Source organism: Trichosurus vulpecula, chromosome 3 (assembly GCF_011100635.1).
Source record: "Trichosurus vulpecula isolate mTriVul1 chromosome 3, mTriVul1.pri, whole genome shotgun sequence".
Classification (NCBI taxonomy): domain Eukaryota; kingdom Metazoa; phylum Chordata; class Mammalia; order Diprotodontia; family Phalangeridae; genus Trichosurus; species Trichosurus vulpecula.
The window spans coordinates 210,007,968-210,022,446 of NC_050575.1; the positions used below are offsets into that span (position 1 = coordinate 210,007,968).

General features: G+C 44.3%; 1 protein-coding gene across 5 annotated transcripts in view; it reads right to left on the minus strand.

Moving 5' to 3' along the window:
* Positions 1 to 14,479, minus strand: part of OTOF (otoferlin) — a 175,145-nt gene that overhangs the window by 49,925 nt on the left and 110,741 nt on the right. For all 5 annotated transcript variants that reach the window (XM_036750429.1, XM_036750426.1, XM_036750428.1 and 2 more), the window contains 3 exons: positions 13,905 to 14,036; positions 8,435 to 8,497; positions 8,007 to 8,091 (listed from right to left, as the gene is read on the minus strand). In XM_036750429.1, coding sequence (XP_036606324.1) covers positions 8,007 to 8,091; positions 8,435 to 8,497; positions 13,905 to 14,036 — 280 coding nt within the window. The remainder of the gene's footprint in view (positions 1 to 8,006; positions 8,092 to 8,434; positions 8,498 to 13,904; positions 14,037 to 14,479) is intronic.

The window sequence follows — 14,479 nt, forward strand, 5'->3', positions numbered from 1 at the left end:
GTCTTAGGGTAATTTGTATCTTAAGAGAATATGAAAAGTGGAGAAGCCAGGCTTTAGGCTGAGGTTTTTGGGTGGTGAGCCGCTTAATCAGCCTGAGTCAGAGGGGCTTGGATTCTAGCTCTGCCACTTACTACCTGGGTAACCTTGGGTAAGTAATTTCCCCTCTTCTTAACTCTAGTTTCCTCCTCTGTAAAATGAGCACGTGGTCTAGATGATCTTTTAAGGTGGCTTCCATCTCTAGATCCTGTGGATCAATGTAGTACGTGCTTTGGGAGCGAGGGTCTGCCCCGCCACCCTTTTCTCATTTCCGATTATGCACTGAGTCTATTGCTGGGAGCTTACAACCAAGGGTTTGTCTTCACTGAGCCATATTGTTTTGTTGATTGTCTATACTTAAGAAAGTGATGGAAAACATGCTAATAATATAGATTAAACTTAAAAGCATAAGAACTTCTGGGGGGCAGAGGAGCTGGTTGTGAAACATTTACCAGCATATCTCTACATGGACCCCTTTCAGCAGTCTGGTAAAGCCTATGGACCTTTCTCAGAATAAATTTTTCCAAATCAATTCATAATCGAAGGAAATGCTAAAAACTTCAGTTAGTGGATAGTGAGAATAAGGATATAATCTTTTTCCATCCAAGTTAATGGACCCCCTGAAGTAAATGCACAGATCCCTTAGGGGGTAGTATGGTCCATGGATCCCAGGTTAAGAACCTTATCCTAACACAAGAAAACAGGGGTCTACTCGCCTTTGGTCATTTCTTGCTTCCTGATCGGGGGTTTCTGCCAATACCAGCTTGGAGGATATAGTATCAGAAGAGGTGGATGGCAGAAGGCTCTATAGCAGGAAGCTGTTATGAAGTAGTTTGCCAGTTGACAGAAACTAACCCTGGAGAAAGTGGGAGAGGATGACAGGGGATTTGGATATTGCCCTGTATAATGGCTAGAGACCTTGGGACAGTTCTTCCCCGCATCCCTCCCAACCCCTTTTTGGTCAAAGACTCTGGGACACCATGAGTGGATGGGGAGGCTGGGAATGTCCAGATAGGGCTGGGCCAGGGAGGGGCTTACTTGGGTTGGCACCTAACTTCCTATTTTAACTAATTACTTTTGATAACTAGGTGCTAGGGCAGCTAGGCAGTGCAGTGAATAGAGTGGCCAGGCCTGAAGTCAGGAAGATTCATCTTTCTGAGGTCAAATCTGACCTCAGGCTCTTATAAGCTGTGTGACCTTGGGCTGAACCCTGTTTCCCTCAGTATCTTCATCTGTAAAATGAGGTGGAGAAGGAAATGGCAAACCACTCCAGCATCTCTGCCAAGAAAACCCTAAATGGGGCCATGAAGAGTTGGACATGACTGAACAACAATAAACTAGGTGCAAAGGCCAGCTGTTTCTATGATACTGCTGGGTACACATGTTGGCAGAGTCCTCTGAATTTCAATGCCTTAGGGAAAAACCCTAGCTCCACTCCCCTACTTATGGTTCTGATAACTGATTTCTTAACCAGTTAAAGTTCTCTCATACTTATGTGTTTTACTCATGACCTGCTGTTTGTGATTTAGTGAGTTTTACTTTGTGGTGAAAATGAATGTAAAACTATATATTACAAAGAAAGTAACTTTTGTCTTGTGGAAGCACTGAAGGCTGCAAGAAAAGAGGAGCAACGGGGGTATCTAGGAAAAAGAGCTGCACCGGCTGACTATGCATATGGAGGCGCCTCACTGGTCAGAAATAAGCTAAGAAACTGAGTCTCAGGGACTTTAAAGATCACATACTTAATATAATAACAGATTTAGACTTGGAAGGAACTTTAGAGAACAATCTAGTCCAAATCCTCATTTTACAGATAGAGAAACTGAGGCCCGAAGATGTTACATGACTTGCCCAAGGTCAAAGTAAATGGCAAAACTGGGATTCAAACCCAAGACTTCTGCCTCCAAATTTAAGTGTTTTTCCACCATATCATGCTGCCTTCTATCCCTATAGCAGGATATTGGCTCTTTGAAGGAAGGCACTGTTTATTTTTATGAGAATCAAGTATTGATCCAAGATTTGAATGATTTCAGGCTGAGAGGAGCCAGTGGGACTCATTTTCAAGAGAGGATTGCAGAGGACCTGTGTTCAAATTCTGCTGCTTCTACTCACTGCCTTTGTGACCTTGGGCATGTCACTTAACCTCAATGGTCCTCAGATATAAAATAAAGGTATTGGACTTGTTGGTCTCAGAGTCTCCTCCAGCTTTAAATCTATGCTTCTATGATTCTATTGTGGGTTTTGAATGACATCCCAGTATTTGCCTCCATGTGTCCAGACCTGGCCAGAGGAATTAAAGGCAGCTTAATGGATTCTGTGTGCACCCCTCAAACTGAACTGTATTCTATCACTGTCACCAGGTTCCACAACTTCCCTTCCCCACTCCCCCCAAACCAGGACAGACAGGTTTTAGGTAACTCATTATTTAAGGCCAATCTGGCTGTCAAGCCAGTTTTCACTGCAGGATTTGGTAAGGATGCTAAACCCTGGAGGGAGCCAGTGGACATCTTAAAAAGTCTAAGAGCCAGGTGTGTGCTGGAGCCAACTGGAGTTGTCTCATGAGAAGCAATTACTAAATTTTCAGTGTGAACATTTACCCCTCAGGAATTGGCAAGTACTACAAATCAGGCCTTGATTTATTGTTTTGCTGATTCCTAGACTTAATAAAAAGTGAAGTTGGTGACTCACCTGAGCTCTCCCCAGAACCTTTATGAATACCTAAAACAATTCCTGAAGTAACAGAACCCACAAAAGGGCGGGGTGAAATAAAGCAACTTAGATGTTCAGTTGTTTCAGTTGTGTTCAACTCTTTGTGACCCTACTTAGCCTCCAGCTGTTTTCAGAGATACTTCTAAGGACCTGAAAGTTTTCAGTTCTTCCAATCTAATCTAATCCGATCTAAGGAGAGGTGTGCTGGACTGTGTGCCACCCTCACCCAGGTGTGACAGACCTTGCCTGCTGCCCTTCTAAGTTCTCTAGTCCTGGATACTTTGCCTTTCCTAAAGCAACCTAAAATAATATTAGATTTTTTTAAACTACCGTAGTTGAAAAAATACTGGATTTGGAGTTTGAGGACCTGAGTTTCAAATCCTGGCTCTGCTATTTATCACCTGGGTGACTTTGGGTAGCATTTGACAGCTATCTATACCTGAAATGAGAATCATTTCACTTGGGTAAGTCACTCACCCAACTCTTTTGGTCTCAGTTTCCTAATTTGTAAATGAAGAGGTTAGACTAGATGACTTGTAGTGTTTTTTTCAAACCTAAATGTATGTATGATACTATAATCCCCTGAGTTATATTGAAAGTGTGGTTCACTATGACCCCCAACTCCTTTTCATATGAATAACTGTTACCAACCATTCTTTCTCTATCTTATACTTGTGAAACTGATTCTGTGTACTAATTTTTTAAAAGGGCATGTTTACTGAAACCATGATACAAATTACAAAGAATATACCCAAATGGAAGCCTGAACAAAATTCAAATTGGTGTCCACATTGGGCTTTTGAGTTAATTTAATCAAACAATTGGGTTGACTCATTAATTTATTGTTTAATTGATTTGTCAACTGATTGCTTTGGGATCATGTAGACACAGACTAAAAGAAAAATCCAACTGAAGTCAATACTCCTTCATTTATCTTATTGACTTTAGGCGTTTGCAAGGCTTATTTTTTAGGCTAAATGTGAAACTTCATATTTGTTCCCTATGCTCTGACTGATGGAGAAATAGTAAACTAGCCCCAATCAGAGTGAAAATTTAGCACCTAACCTTTTCTATATCTGTGAGGCTTGGATAGCTTCTTATATAGATGTCAGACAATGAAGCATAATGAAAAAAGGGCGCAGAAATTAGTCAGGATATTTGGGGTTAATCCCTGGCTCTAACTGATGTGCCATTAGATCCTGGGCAAGTCACTCTTTCAGCATTTGCTTATGTTTAAAATGGGGATTGCAATATTTGGGGGCAGCTAGGTAGCAAAGTAGATGGAGTGCCAGGCCTGGAGTCAGGAAGACCCGAGTTCAAATGTAGCCTCAGACATTTACTAGCTGTGTGACCCTGGGCAAGTCATTTAACCCTATTTGCTTCAGTTTCTTCATCTATAAAATGAGCCGGAGAAGGAAATGACAAACCACTCTAGCGTCTTTGCCAAGAGAACCCCAGATGGGGTCATGAAGGGTTGGACATGACTGAAATGACTAAACAATAACAACAACACAACAACAACAACACAAAAACAACACTTGTCCTGCTTCCTTGTTTGACCGTGGTGGGGAAAGCCTGCAGTAAAGGAATGGCTTTCATCACTATCTGGACCTTTAAACAGTCACACCAGCACAAAATACGGGGGAAGGAAGATAATTTAGACGTTCATTTCCCTGAATGACACCTAATTAAGCAGTGACCCTGCCCAACCATCATGCTGTGATGAAACAGATTCTCAGCCACTCATGTTTACAGTCCCCCATCAGGTTGTATAGACACGACTGGCATCGACTCTAAAGGCTCGCCTTTACCAAGTACAAAGTACTTTCCTTCTAACAAAACTGTGATGTGGGTAGTAGTATCATTACCTATTTTCCAGATGATGTCTATGAGGCTTAGAAAGGTTGAAGTGCTTTGTCTAGAGTCACACACACAGCTAATCAGCAGCAAAGTGAGAACTTGAAATCAGGTCTTTTGACTACAAGTTTGTTGTTCTTTCTTCCATACCACGTTAAACTATGTTATAAGGTTTATCAGATACTTGACAAGGGGTCAGACTGGGTATCTATCCACTGAGCCACCCAGCTACCATCTAGCTACATAGAGTAAGTACCTAGTCTCTCCCATGGTTCTCCGCACAAAGCAGGTGTCGGCCAGTTGTGTCATTTCTTTTCATCATTCCCCACTATATGTACTTTTCCTACTCCTCCACATTTTTTCTCTTCTTTTGCCTAAGCTTTAGGCCTACAAGGGGCACTCAAGCACATTACTTACAACCATCACGATCTAAGAGTTTGCTGAGCCCTGAGAAGATACCGCTCTAAGCAGTATTTGCAAAGCTGGAGGCAAAGCTACCAACGGGGACTCCAATGTGTTTTTGTAGCAGGGTACCTACATTTCCTTTGAGGCTCTAAGGGCTCGCTGAATTTACAGAATAATAAATTTGGATCTAGAAAGAACCTTAGATGTTCTTTGGTCCAATCTCATTTCATAGAGAAGAAAAATGAGGCTCTCAGAGAGACCAAGTGACTTGTTCAAGGTCATACAGCAGCATTACCACGATCCAAATCTAGGTCCGATACACTGTTTCCTATGTCACAAGCTGAGGATGCATGACTAATCGCTGTGTACAAGTGCATGGCCACGTGCCAAACTCGGCCACTTTGTTAGTTCCTGTTCACTGAGCCACGTCAGTGGTTACTTATTAACTTGAGGGTATCATGTACATTCTCTTCCTCCTTCCCAACTGATACATTTACTGGGATGCCTGTGCCTTGCTGATCACCAGGGGTGTCCACTTACTGGCCTGTCGTGAGCCGCCTCAAGTGCCGGAATGCTACGTTCTCCTCCTTGGGTCTCTGCGGCCCTCATCAGGGTGTAGGCAAACAGTTATTAATCAAGCTGCGGGTATTTGGCTGCCTGTCAAGTGGTCGCTATGTGCAGAAAACCACTGCAAGGACTAGGTACTCCATGCAGCTAGAAGGCAGTAGGAGGCTCTATGGATAGAGCACTGGACCCAGAGTCAGGAAGACCTGAGTTCAAATCCAATCTTGGACACTTAATAGCTGTATCGTCCTGGGAAAGTCACTTAACCTCTGTCTACACACGCTTCCTCATCCGTAAAATGAGAGTAGGAATAGCACCTACCTCCTAGGGTTGTTGTAAGAGAAAACCGAGATGATATTTATATAAAGTGGTTTGCAAACTTTAAAGCTTCTTATGTTATTGTTGTCCCACTGTTCTAGGCCTCTCTGACTCTCTATGACCCCCTTTGGGGCTTTCTTGTCAGACACTGGAGTGGTTTGCCATTGCCTTCTCCAGCTCATTTTACAGATGAGGAAACTGAGGCAAACATGGTGAAGTGACTTGCCCAGGGTCACACAGCTAATAAGTGTCTGAGGACAGAGTTGAAGTCAGGACTCCAGGCCTGGCACTCTGTGCACTATGGTGCTACCGAGCCATCCCTAAGGATATTATAGGGAAGTCATCCTGGGTCGAGGGCAGACAAGGTGGGTGTGGAAGGAGAGCTTCTGGAGGACGGGGACCGTGTCGTGCTTGTCTTTGTCTTACTTTGTCTTGGTCGGTGCTGCAGAGTAGATAGAGTGGCCTCAGAGCCAGGAAGACCTGCCTCTGACATGCTGGCTATGTAAACTCTGGGCAAATGACTTAACCCCTCAGATCAATAGGCAACTCTCTGAAGCTGTAAATTGCAGGGAAGGAGCCGATTTGTTTTGATAGAGAAAAGTTTCCTTATTTGGAAGTTTTTCCCTACACCAGTGAAATTACAGGCCTAGTCCTCATCCCCTGTCCCCAGGGCTTCATACATAGAGAACAGACATAATGACCAGGGCTGTGATTTCGCTGACATAAGGAGAAACTCCTGGATTAAAGAGACAAAAGAAAACAAATGAACAAACACCTCTCTCCACCAAAACAAATCAGGATCTTTTTTACAGTTGTCTGAGGTGGGACTTGAACCCAGACGTTGTAGGTTCCAAGGCCAGCACTCTCTTCTTCATGCCTCAGAGTCTTTTGTATTTTAGTTTCACTGTTATAGAGAACTCCTGTATTGAGGAAACTCTGTCATGGCACCTGCTCTGCAATTCAGTAGGTGCTTAATAAATGCATGTTGATTCCTGTTCCTCCTCCCCCAATTAAGGGCCATTTGGTAGCTTCCTATTTTAACCAACTGTTCTTGCTAACCAGGTGCCGACATTGGGCATTTCTCTGCTGCTGAATGAATGAAAAGTGCTGTCAGTGCCTCTAAATTCTGGTTTCCTAAGGAGCACCTCTCGCCCCAACCATCCCCCTGTGGCTGCTCAATGGCTGTGTGCTGCTGCTTGTGAAGGTCTAGAATCTACTCCTTCAGTAGCCCCACTGGCTGAAATCATTTTCTTCCTTAAAGGTCTCGTTTAAATGGCTAATTCTGGGAACCTTTTTCAGCTCAGATGAAAATGATTTCTTGCGTCTCATGTTTCACATATTGATTTATCTGAATCTCTTCTCCGCATTTAGTCCCACTTGGCCTTGGGCTCTATTATAAGTGTGCACAGGAGGCAGTAATGTGTACCAGAAAGGGTCTGGATTTGGAGTTGGTCAACTTGGGGAGGAATCCTGATACTCCTGTGTGACCTAAGGCAAATCGACTAACCCAGGAGTGCAGGCTCTTGACTGAGTCCAAGTTTTACAGAACAAATCCTTTTATCAAGGGGATTTGTTCTGTAAAGTTTGGACTCAGTTAAAGGGCCACACTTGAGGACCTAGAGGGCCACATGTGGCTTCGAGACTGCAGCTTCCCCACCCTTGAACTAAGCCTTTGTTTTCTCCTCTGCAAAATGGGAGGGAGTTGGCTTAGACGAGCCCCAGCTCTGTCTTATGATAGTTCTGGGGGGGGGGGCAGTGTTATGTAGTGAGAAGAGTCCTGGTTCTGGAGTAGGAGGACCTGGGTTCATATCCTGTTTCTGCTACATGCTAGCTGTGAGATATTGGGCAAGTGACTTCAGTGATCTGAATCTCAGTTTCCTTCCCTGTAAAATGAACCTAGATGGCCTCAAGGGTCCTTTTTGGCTTTTCTGCTGTCTTGGGTAATAACTCATCATTTCCTCCTTGAATCCTCCTCCCCGAGCAGCCTTTCCCACCCCCACACTCCCATAATAAGGGCTCAGTTAAGGTTTAGTGGGTTGAATTATGCTGTATTGTGCCGGATTACTCACCAGGTTCCCTGTTTAGATGCTGGCCAATTTAGTGACCACTCTACTCACCCGGCTGCAAGTACACAGTTCCCACATCCATCTTGAAGGACCCCACGAGGGTTCCGCTGCGTAGGAGGTTCTTGGAGTGAATCACCTTCCGGGCAGAATCGGCAGCCACCAGTCAGAGTAGCTAGAGGGCTGTCCATCCACAGGGGATGGGGTTGGGTAAACTGGGATGGGGGCAGTGAGTACATCGGTCTGTTCTGGGAATTTGGGAAATTGAGAGGCCAGCTCGACTCTTCAGCCTGACTGCAATGAGTCATTGGGAACTGTCTAAATGGATTTGGGGAGGGTGGAAGGGGCCGTGGGGTGGGAGGGACATTGGCAGAGCAGAGGCTGCCCTCAGAGGCCTTGCTGGTGTCTCCTGCTCTCAGCCTCTCCTGCCCTGAGCCCCCTCCTCTCTCAGCTGCACACTCAGGGCCGCTGCCCACACTCACCGAGATCCTGATGATCTTGTCGAACATGACATCAGGAGAGACGTGGAAGTCGAAGACAAAGTACTGGGGGGGGGGAAGGACCCAGGCCTACATGTCACCCAGCTAGCAGTGCCCAGACCCTTCCTCCTGGCAGTGCCTGTCTGTACCCCCCAGCATGGCTCTGGGCGATGACAGGAGAACCTGCCATTTCCCCTTAGCCATGGAGTTAGGACAAAGGAGAGGACAGGGCCTGGTTCCTCCCTGGGGAGGGGGACCCCTTGCTTGACAGGAGTCAGTAATTGGAAAGGATCCCTGGCACTCTGCCCCTAGGGCTGGGCCAGTGCTGATAGGAGCAGGATGTTGCAAAATCCAGGACACAATAGAACCTGATTTACAACCTTGAGAGATGGCTATGTCCGAACCAACTGCTTCATTGACTGATGTCAATCAAGAGTAATCAGCATTCATTGCTCCCTAGTGTCAGCAGCTACAGGGGCCTCGAGGTAAGGCCAGTACCGGTAGAACCCATCCCTTATCTCTGGGCCTGGGGCCAAGGCAAGCAGGGCCTGGAGTGGGAGGGGGGAAGTGTGGCCCCAGTAGCCAGAGAGAGGAACTAGTCTTTGTGTAAGTTGGAGGCATGAAGAGGACCAAGGGTTGTTAATATCACAATTACACTTAATATCCATATGACCCTGGGTAACAGAGACACAGAGACAGAAACACAGGGACAGAGAGATAACTCCAGAGAGAGAGGTTTGAGAGACAGATACAGAGACAGAGATAGGGTAGAATATAAGCTTCTCGAGTGCAGACCCTCTTTTGCTTTTGTTTTTATGGACCCAGAACCTTGCGTGGTGCCTGGTTCATAGTTGGCACTTAATAAATGCTTATTCATTGATTATATATACATTTTATCTTTTATATGCCTTTATACTGCTTATCTGCCTGTTGCAATATAAACTCCTTGAGAGCAGGGATGATTTCTGCTTCTGTCTTTGTGTTCCTAGCACTTAGCGGCCAGCTCCTACCTGGCCCACAGGAAGTGGTTAATAAGTGTTTGTTGATTGAATAAATCCCAAACCACATTTCCTTGGTTTGGTGCTGGGCTCCTCACTATGACAATGGAGATGTGATTATGATTTGCATAAAGCAACAAGACTAAGAAAGGCCTTGGTTTTCTATACTCACACACATTAGATCAAGGATGCAGAAAACTGTCAATGATGGGATGAAGTTGACCTAAGTCTATAAAAAAAAGTCTATAAAAGTACTTGTGTCTTTCCTTCTCTTTTCTGCTTTCTTCCCCCACTCCTCCAGAATGTAAAATCTTTTCATGGGCCGTAGTTTCATTTTTTGGTCTTTGTGGCATGATGGATAGAGTTAGTTTAGGGTCAGGATAGTCTGAGTTCAAATCCTGCCTGTGGCACAGAGTAACTCTGTCCCCCTGGGAAACTCAGTTAACTCCTCAGTGCCTTAGACAACTTGAGCTTCACTGGCCATTGGTGGCAACAGTTTCCATACCAGAAGGTGCCACATTGGCAAAATCATAGGTCTGGACTCAAACCAAAAATGAAACCAAACCAAATAAAAAACCTTGCTTAATGAGTTTTTGCTGAATTGAGCTGAATCTACACGAATTTGTTGGGAATGGTTTTGAGGAGCCCACATAGAGTCTGTGACAATGGGAAACCCACCCAGGGTGAGCCTGTGAGGAATGGAGAGCTCACTCCCAGGAACACAATTGTTTAAATAAACAAGAAAGAAAGTTCATGTAGTAGTGAGAATGTTTCAAGCTAACGGAAGGATCCTTTACAGGGAAAAGACAAGGAACAAATATAGGGCTAGAGTATTTGGGTTAGTGAAAAACAATGGACCATCCAGTAGGGATCTCAGGGAAGACCTACATAGGGATGAAAGAAATGGATGAATTTGGTGGAAACAGACAGAGGATCCTCTTGGCCAAAGTCTTGCTCCAGAGGTTCTTGCTGTTGAGGTGAGGCTGGGTTCCCAAAGACTGTGGAACCAACAGAATGCCAATTCTGTCAAGGTCTTCTAAGATTGAAAAGCTTCAAGTCTAAACTCAGCATCGCCCTGTGTATGTTATTGACTGGCCTTAGGTGAGTTCTGACTTGTGAGTATAGTGAGAGGCTCAACCCCAGGTTGGCCACAAGGCTATTCATTTTTTGGTTATAGCAGGTCTTGAAGGTGGTTTACAAAGGGGTTTTATCTACCTCAATGTTGGGGAAATACTCACATGGGAAAAAATGACGGATCTTTGATATGTTAGAATAGTGAAGGAAATAGGAGCCCCAGAGAGTGACTGAGACTTATGCAATGATTGGCTCAGCATAGGGAACGGAGTGCTAGACATGTCAGAAGGACCTCGGTTCAAATCCCTGCTCAGACCCTTCCTAGCCACGTGACCTAAGGCATGTAAATGCACCTCTCTCAGACTCGGGGTTCTTATCTATAAAATGGAGATAATAATAGCACTTGCCTCATAAGGTTGCTTTGGGGGGGGGCAAATGAGAGAGTAAAGTGTTTCGCAAACCTTAAAGCATTAGACAAAATGCTGGTCATTGCTATTGTTATCGATGCTTACCTGGTGAAGGTGAGCCTTTGCATTTGCTTCCATATTGGGGGAGGCGGTTGATCTTTAAACATGAGGAGACCATTGGGGGTTTCTGTCTTGGAGTCTCTTAAGGAAAACTAGACCCTTATATTGGTCAGGAACTTTTCCACAGTCAAGGATGTGCCTCCTCCTCCTCCTCCTACTACTACTACTACCTTGCATTTCTAAAGTGTTTTAATCTACGCAACATGCTTTTTACATTATGTTTTGCTAGTACAATCTGTAGTATTTTAGATCTGTGGTTAAAGGACTTGGGTTTGAATCCATGTTCTGCCATTTGCTCTCTGTGTCGATGACTTGTTAAAGGCACAGATGGAATGAACATATTGAGGCATTGTTTTTTTTGGTTGTTTTTTTTTGTTTTGGAAGGGGGGAAGGCAGGGCAATTGGGGTTAAGTGACTTGCCCAGAGTCACAGCTAGTACATGTGTCAAGTGCCTAAGGCTGGATTTGAACTCATGTCCTCCTGACTCCAGGGCCGGTGCTCTACTTACTGCACCACCTAGCTGCCCCTAATGTTGAGGCATTGTTGGTGGAGCTGTTGGTGGTACTGTGAATTTCAAGCCATTCTGGAAAACTACTTGGAAATGTGCCCCCAAAGTCACAAAATTATGCATCCTATTTGACTAAATGATACTAATAATAGACCTATACTCCAAAGAAAGAAGAAAAGGACTCATGTGCAAAAATATTTATAGCAGTTTTTAGAGTGGTAAAGGACTGAAAGTTAAGGAGATGCTCATCAGTTGGTAGTGATGGGGGTATGGGACCTGGGAACCCCTCTCCCTGAACTTTCCTTGAACTTTCCCATACATCCAAGTCTCTGGTGTTCACCTGGGGCATCGATCCATCCTAGTCAACTGGCCTTTCATTGTGGCTCATGCCCAAACCTCCAGTTCTCTGTTACCTCTAACCTAGCCCAGCCTTTCATTGATTGGATAGACTCAGGTCACTTCACACCCTTAATTTCTTCTAGACCCCTTCCACATAACCCAGGTCCCCGGCATTTGCCTGGGGCACCTGGCCCTTCCCAGTTCTTCTCTGATATCTCCCAGTCACCCCAGCCTACTGGCCGCTCCCATCGAGATCTTCCCATAAATCTTTTTTCTATAAAAAGAGTTAGTCTCGTCTACCAAAGGGTGGATTCTTAAAATCTCACCCACTGGACCAGTGTTCTAATAGGCCTTGTCTTTGGCTGAAAGAAGGCTTGGGTCAAATTCATTCGAGGCAGGACCAGTGTAATTTGCCCTTGAATTTTGTGGTCTGAGTACCCCTAGACCTCAACAATAGAACAAATTATCATATGTGAATACAACGGAATATTGTCATGTTGCAAGAAATGATGAAAGATTTGGCTTCAGAGAAACCTTGGAATCCTTGTATGAACTGATGCATAGTGAAATGAGCAGAACCAAGAGGACAATTATTCAGAAACGACAATACCCTAAAGACAAGGAACTTTGAATGACTTAGAGCTCTGGTCGTTGCAATAACCAACCAGATTCCAGAGGGCCAATGATGAAGCCGGTTATCCATCTCCTGTATGTTGAATGAGACACATATTTTTGGATATGGACAGTGTAGGGACTTGTTGTTGCTTGATTATGCATATTTGTTACAAGGCTTTAATTTTTCCAATTTGAGAGGGGAGGAAGAGAAAATGAGAATTTGCTAGCTGAAAAAATAAAAAATAAAGATAAGATAGGTTGCTCATCACATTTGCAGATGAAACAAAGCTGGGAGAGCTAGCTAATACACTGGATTACATAGTTAGGATCAAAAAACCTTGACAGTTTAGAGTATGAGGCTGAACCTAGTAAGATGAAATTTAATAGAAATAAATTTAAAGTTTTATACTTGGGTTAAAAAAAATCAACTTTACAAGTGCAGGATGAAAGAAACATTGATAAACAGCCATTGTTACAAGGACTTTTTCCCCTTCTTTTACATTTGGGGAGGGGTGGGAGAGAGAGAAATTAAATACTTTTGAATTGACAAATGAAATAAAATAAAAACTCTAAAAATATTCTGTATATATCTTCCCCATAGAATAGAAGCTCCCTGAGGGAAAGGGATGGGTTTTTTTTTGGGTGGGGGGGGAGGGGAGGTTGTTTCACTTCCAGCATCTAGTAGATTTCCTGGAACATAGTAAATACTTAATATATGCCTATTCATTGATTGAAGCATGAATTCCATTATCAATATCCCTCTACTTTCTCCTGTTAGTCTTAAGGCCTGGCTAGAAGTCCAGTTGCCTGCAGGGAATCCAAATGGCTGGAGGGAATACGATCATTATTGATACTCACTTCCCTACCCTGGCCCATAAGATTCCAATTTCCCAGAGGAACTGAAAAGAGGTTCAGACATTGGCAGAAAACTTCTTTAAGAAGCAACCATGTAGTTATTCTTTAGAAGGGAGGAACAAATCTGGCACATAGGCTCTGTACCCTACCCCAATAGAGCAAAGGTTGTGGACCTGGGACTAATGGGGAGCCTGGAAGAGGCTGGAGAGTGGGATGACTGACCTTTAAGCTAAGCTGTCACAGAGCAGTTGGACTGCCAGTGACTGATGTGATCTGTGGAAGACCTAGGGGCTGTGTAGGACTATGTAACATGAATATACAGCAACATCTATATCTATATCAATATATATGTCAATATATATTTCTGTATATCACTCTATGAAGGACTCTGCCAGTAAGGCTCTTTGGTTGTATGAGACGTCCCATCTCATGAGGTTCTTTTTAAGTAGGATTGATAAGGGAACCCCTCCTGGGAGCAGGGAGTCAAGACCTCTGTATGGCAGGAAAGGACCCTCTTCCAGTATCCCCCCAATATCTTGGGGTGCAGAGTCACTGACCTCATTGTAATAGGGGCAATTGGTTGACTCCTTCATGGAGGTGTACTTCTTGTCATCTCCCACCTCCACACATACTACGGGGTCCATGTTCAGCCCCACAAGCTGCCGAGCTTCGATGACTGTGATGCTGACCTGGAGGAAGATCCGAAAGGCATTGAAAAGGGGCAGATTGTGACGGTGAGGGTACAGTGTATACAGTGTTCTCTTGACACTAGAGAGGGTCAGGAATTCAATTCAATTCAGCTAATACTTACTAAGTACCTTGTTATTCAGTCATTTTCAGTTATGTCTGATTCTTTGTGACCCCATTTGGGATTTTCTTGGCAAAGATACTGGAATGGCTTGTCACTTCCTTCTCCAGCTCATTTTACAGATGAGGAAACTGAGGCAAACAGGGTGAAGTGACTTGCCCAGAGTCAGACAGCCAGTAAGTGTCTGAGGCCAGATTTGAATTCAGAAAGATGAGTCTTCCTGACTCCAGGTCTGGTGCTTTATCCACTGAGCCACCTACTTGCCCTACTAAGCACCTACTTGCTAAAATGCAAGGCAAGTTATGTGACCCACAGAACTGAACC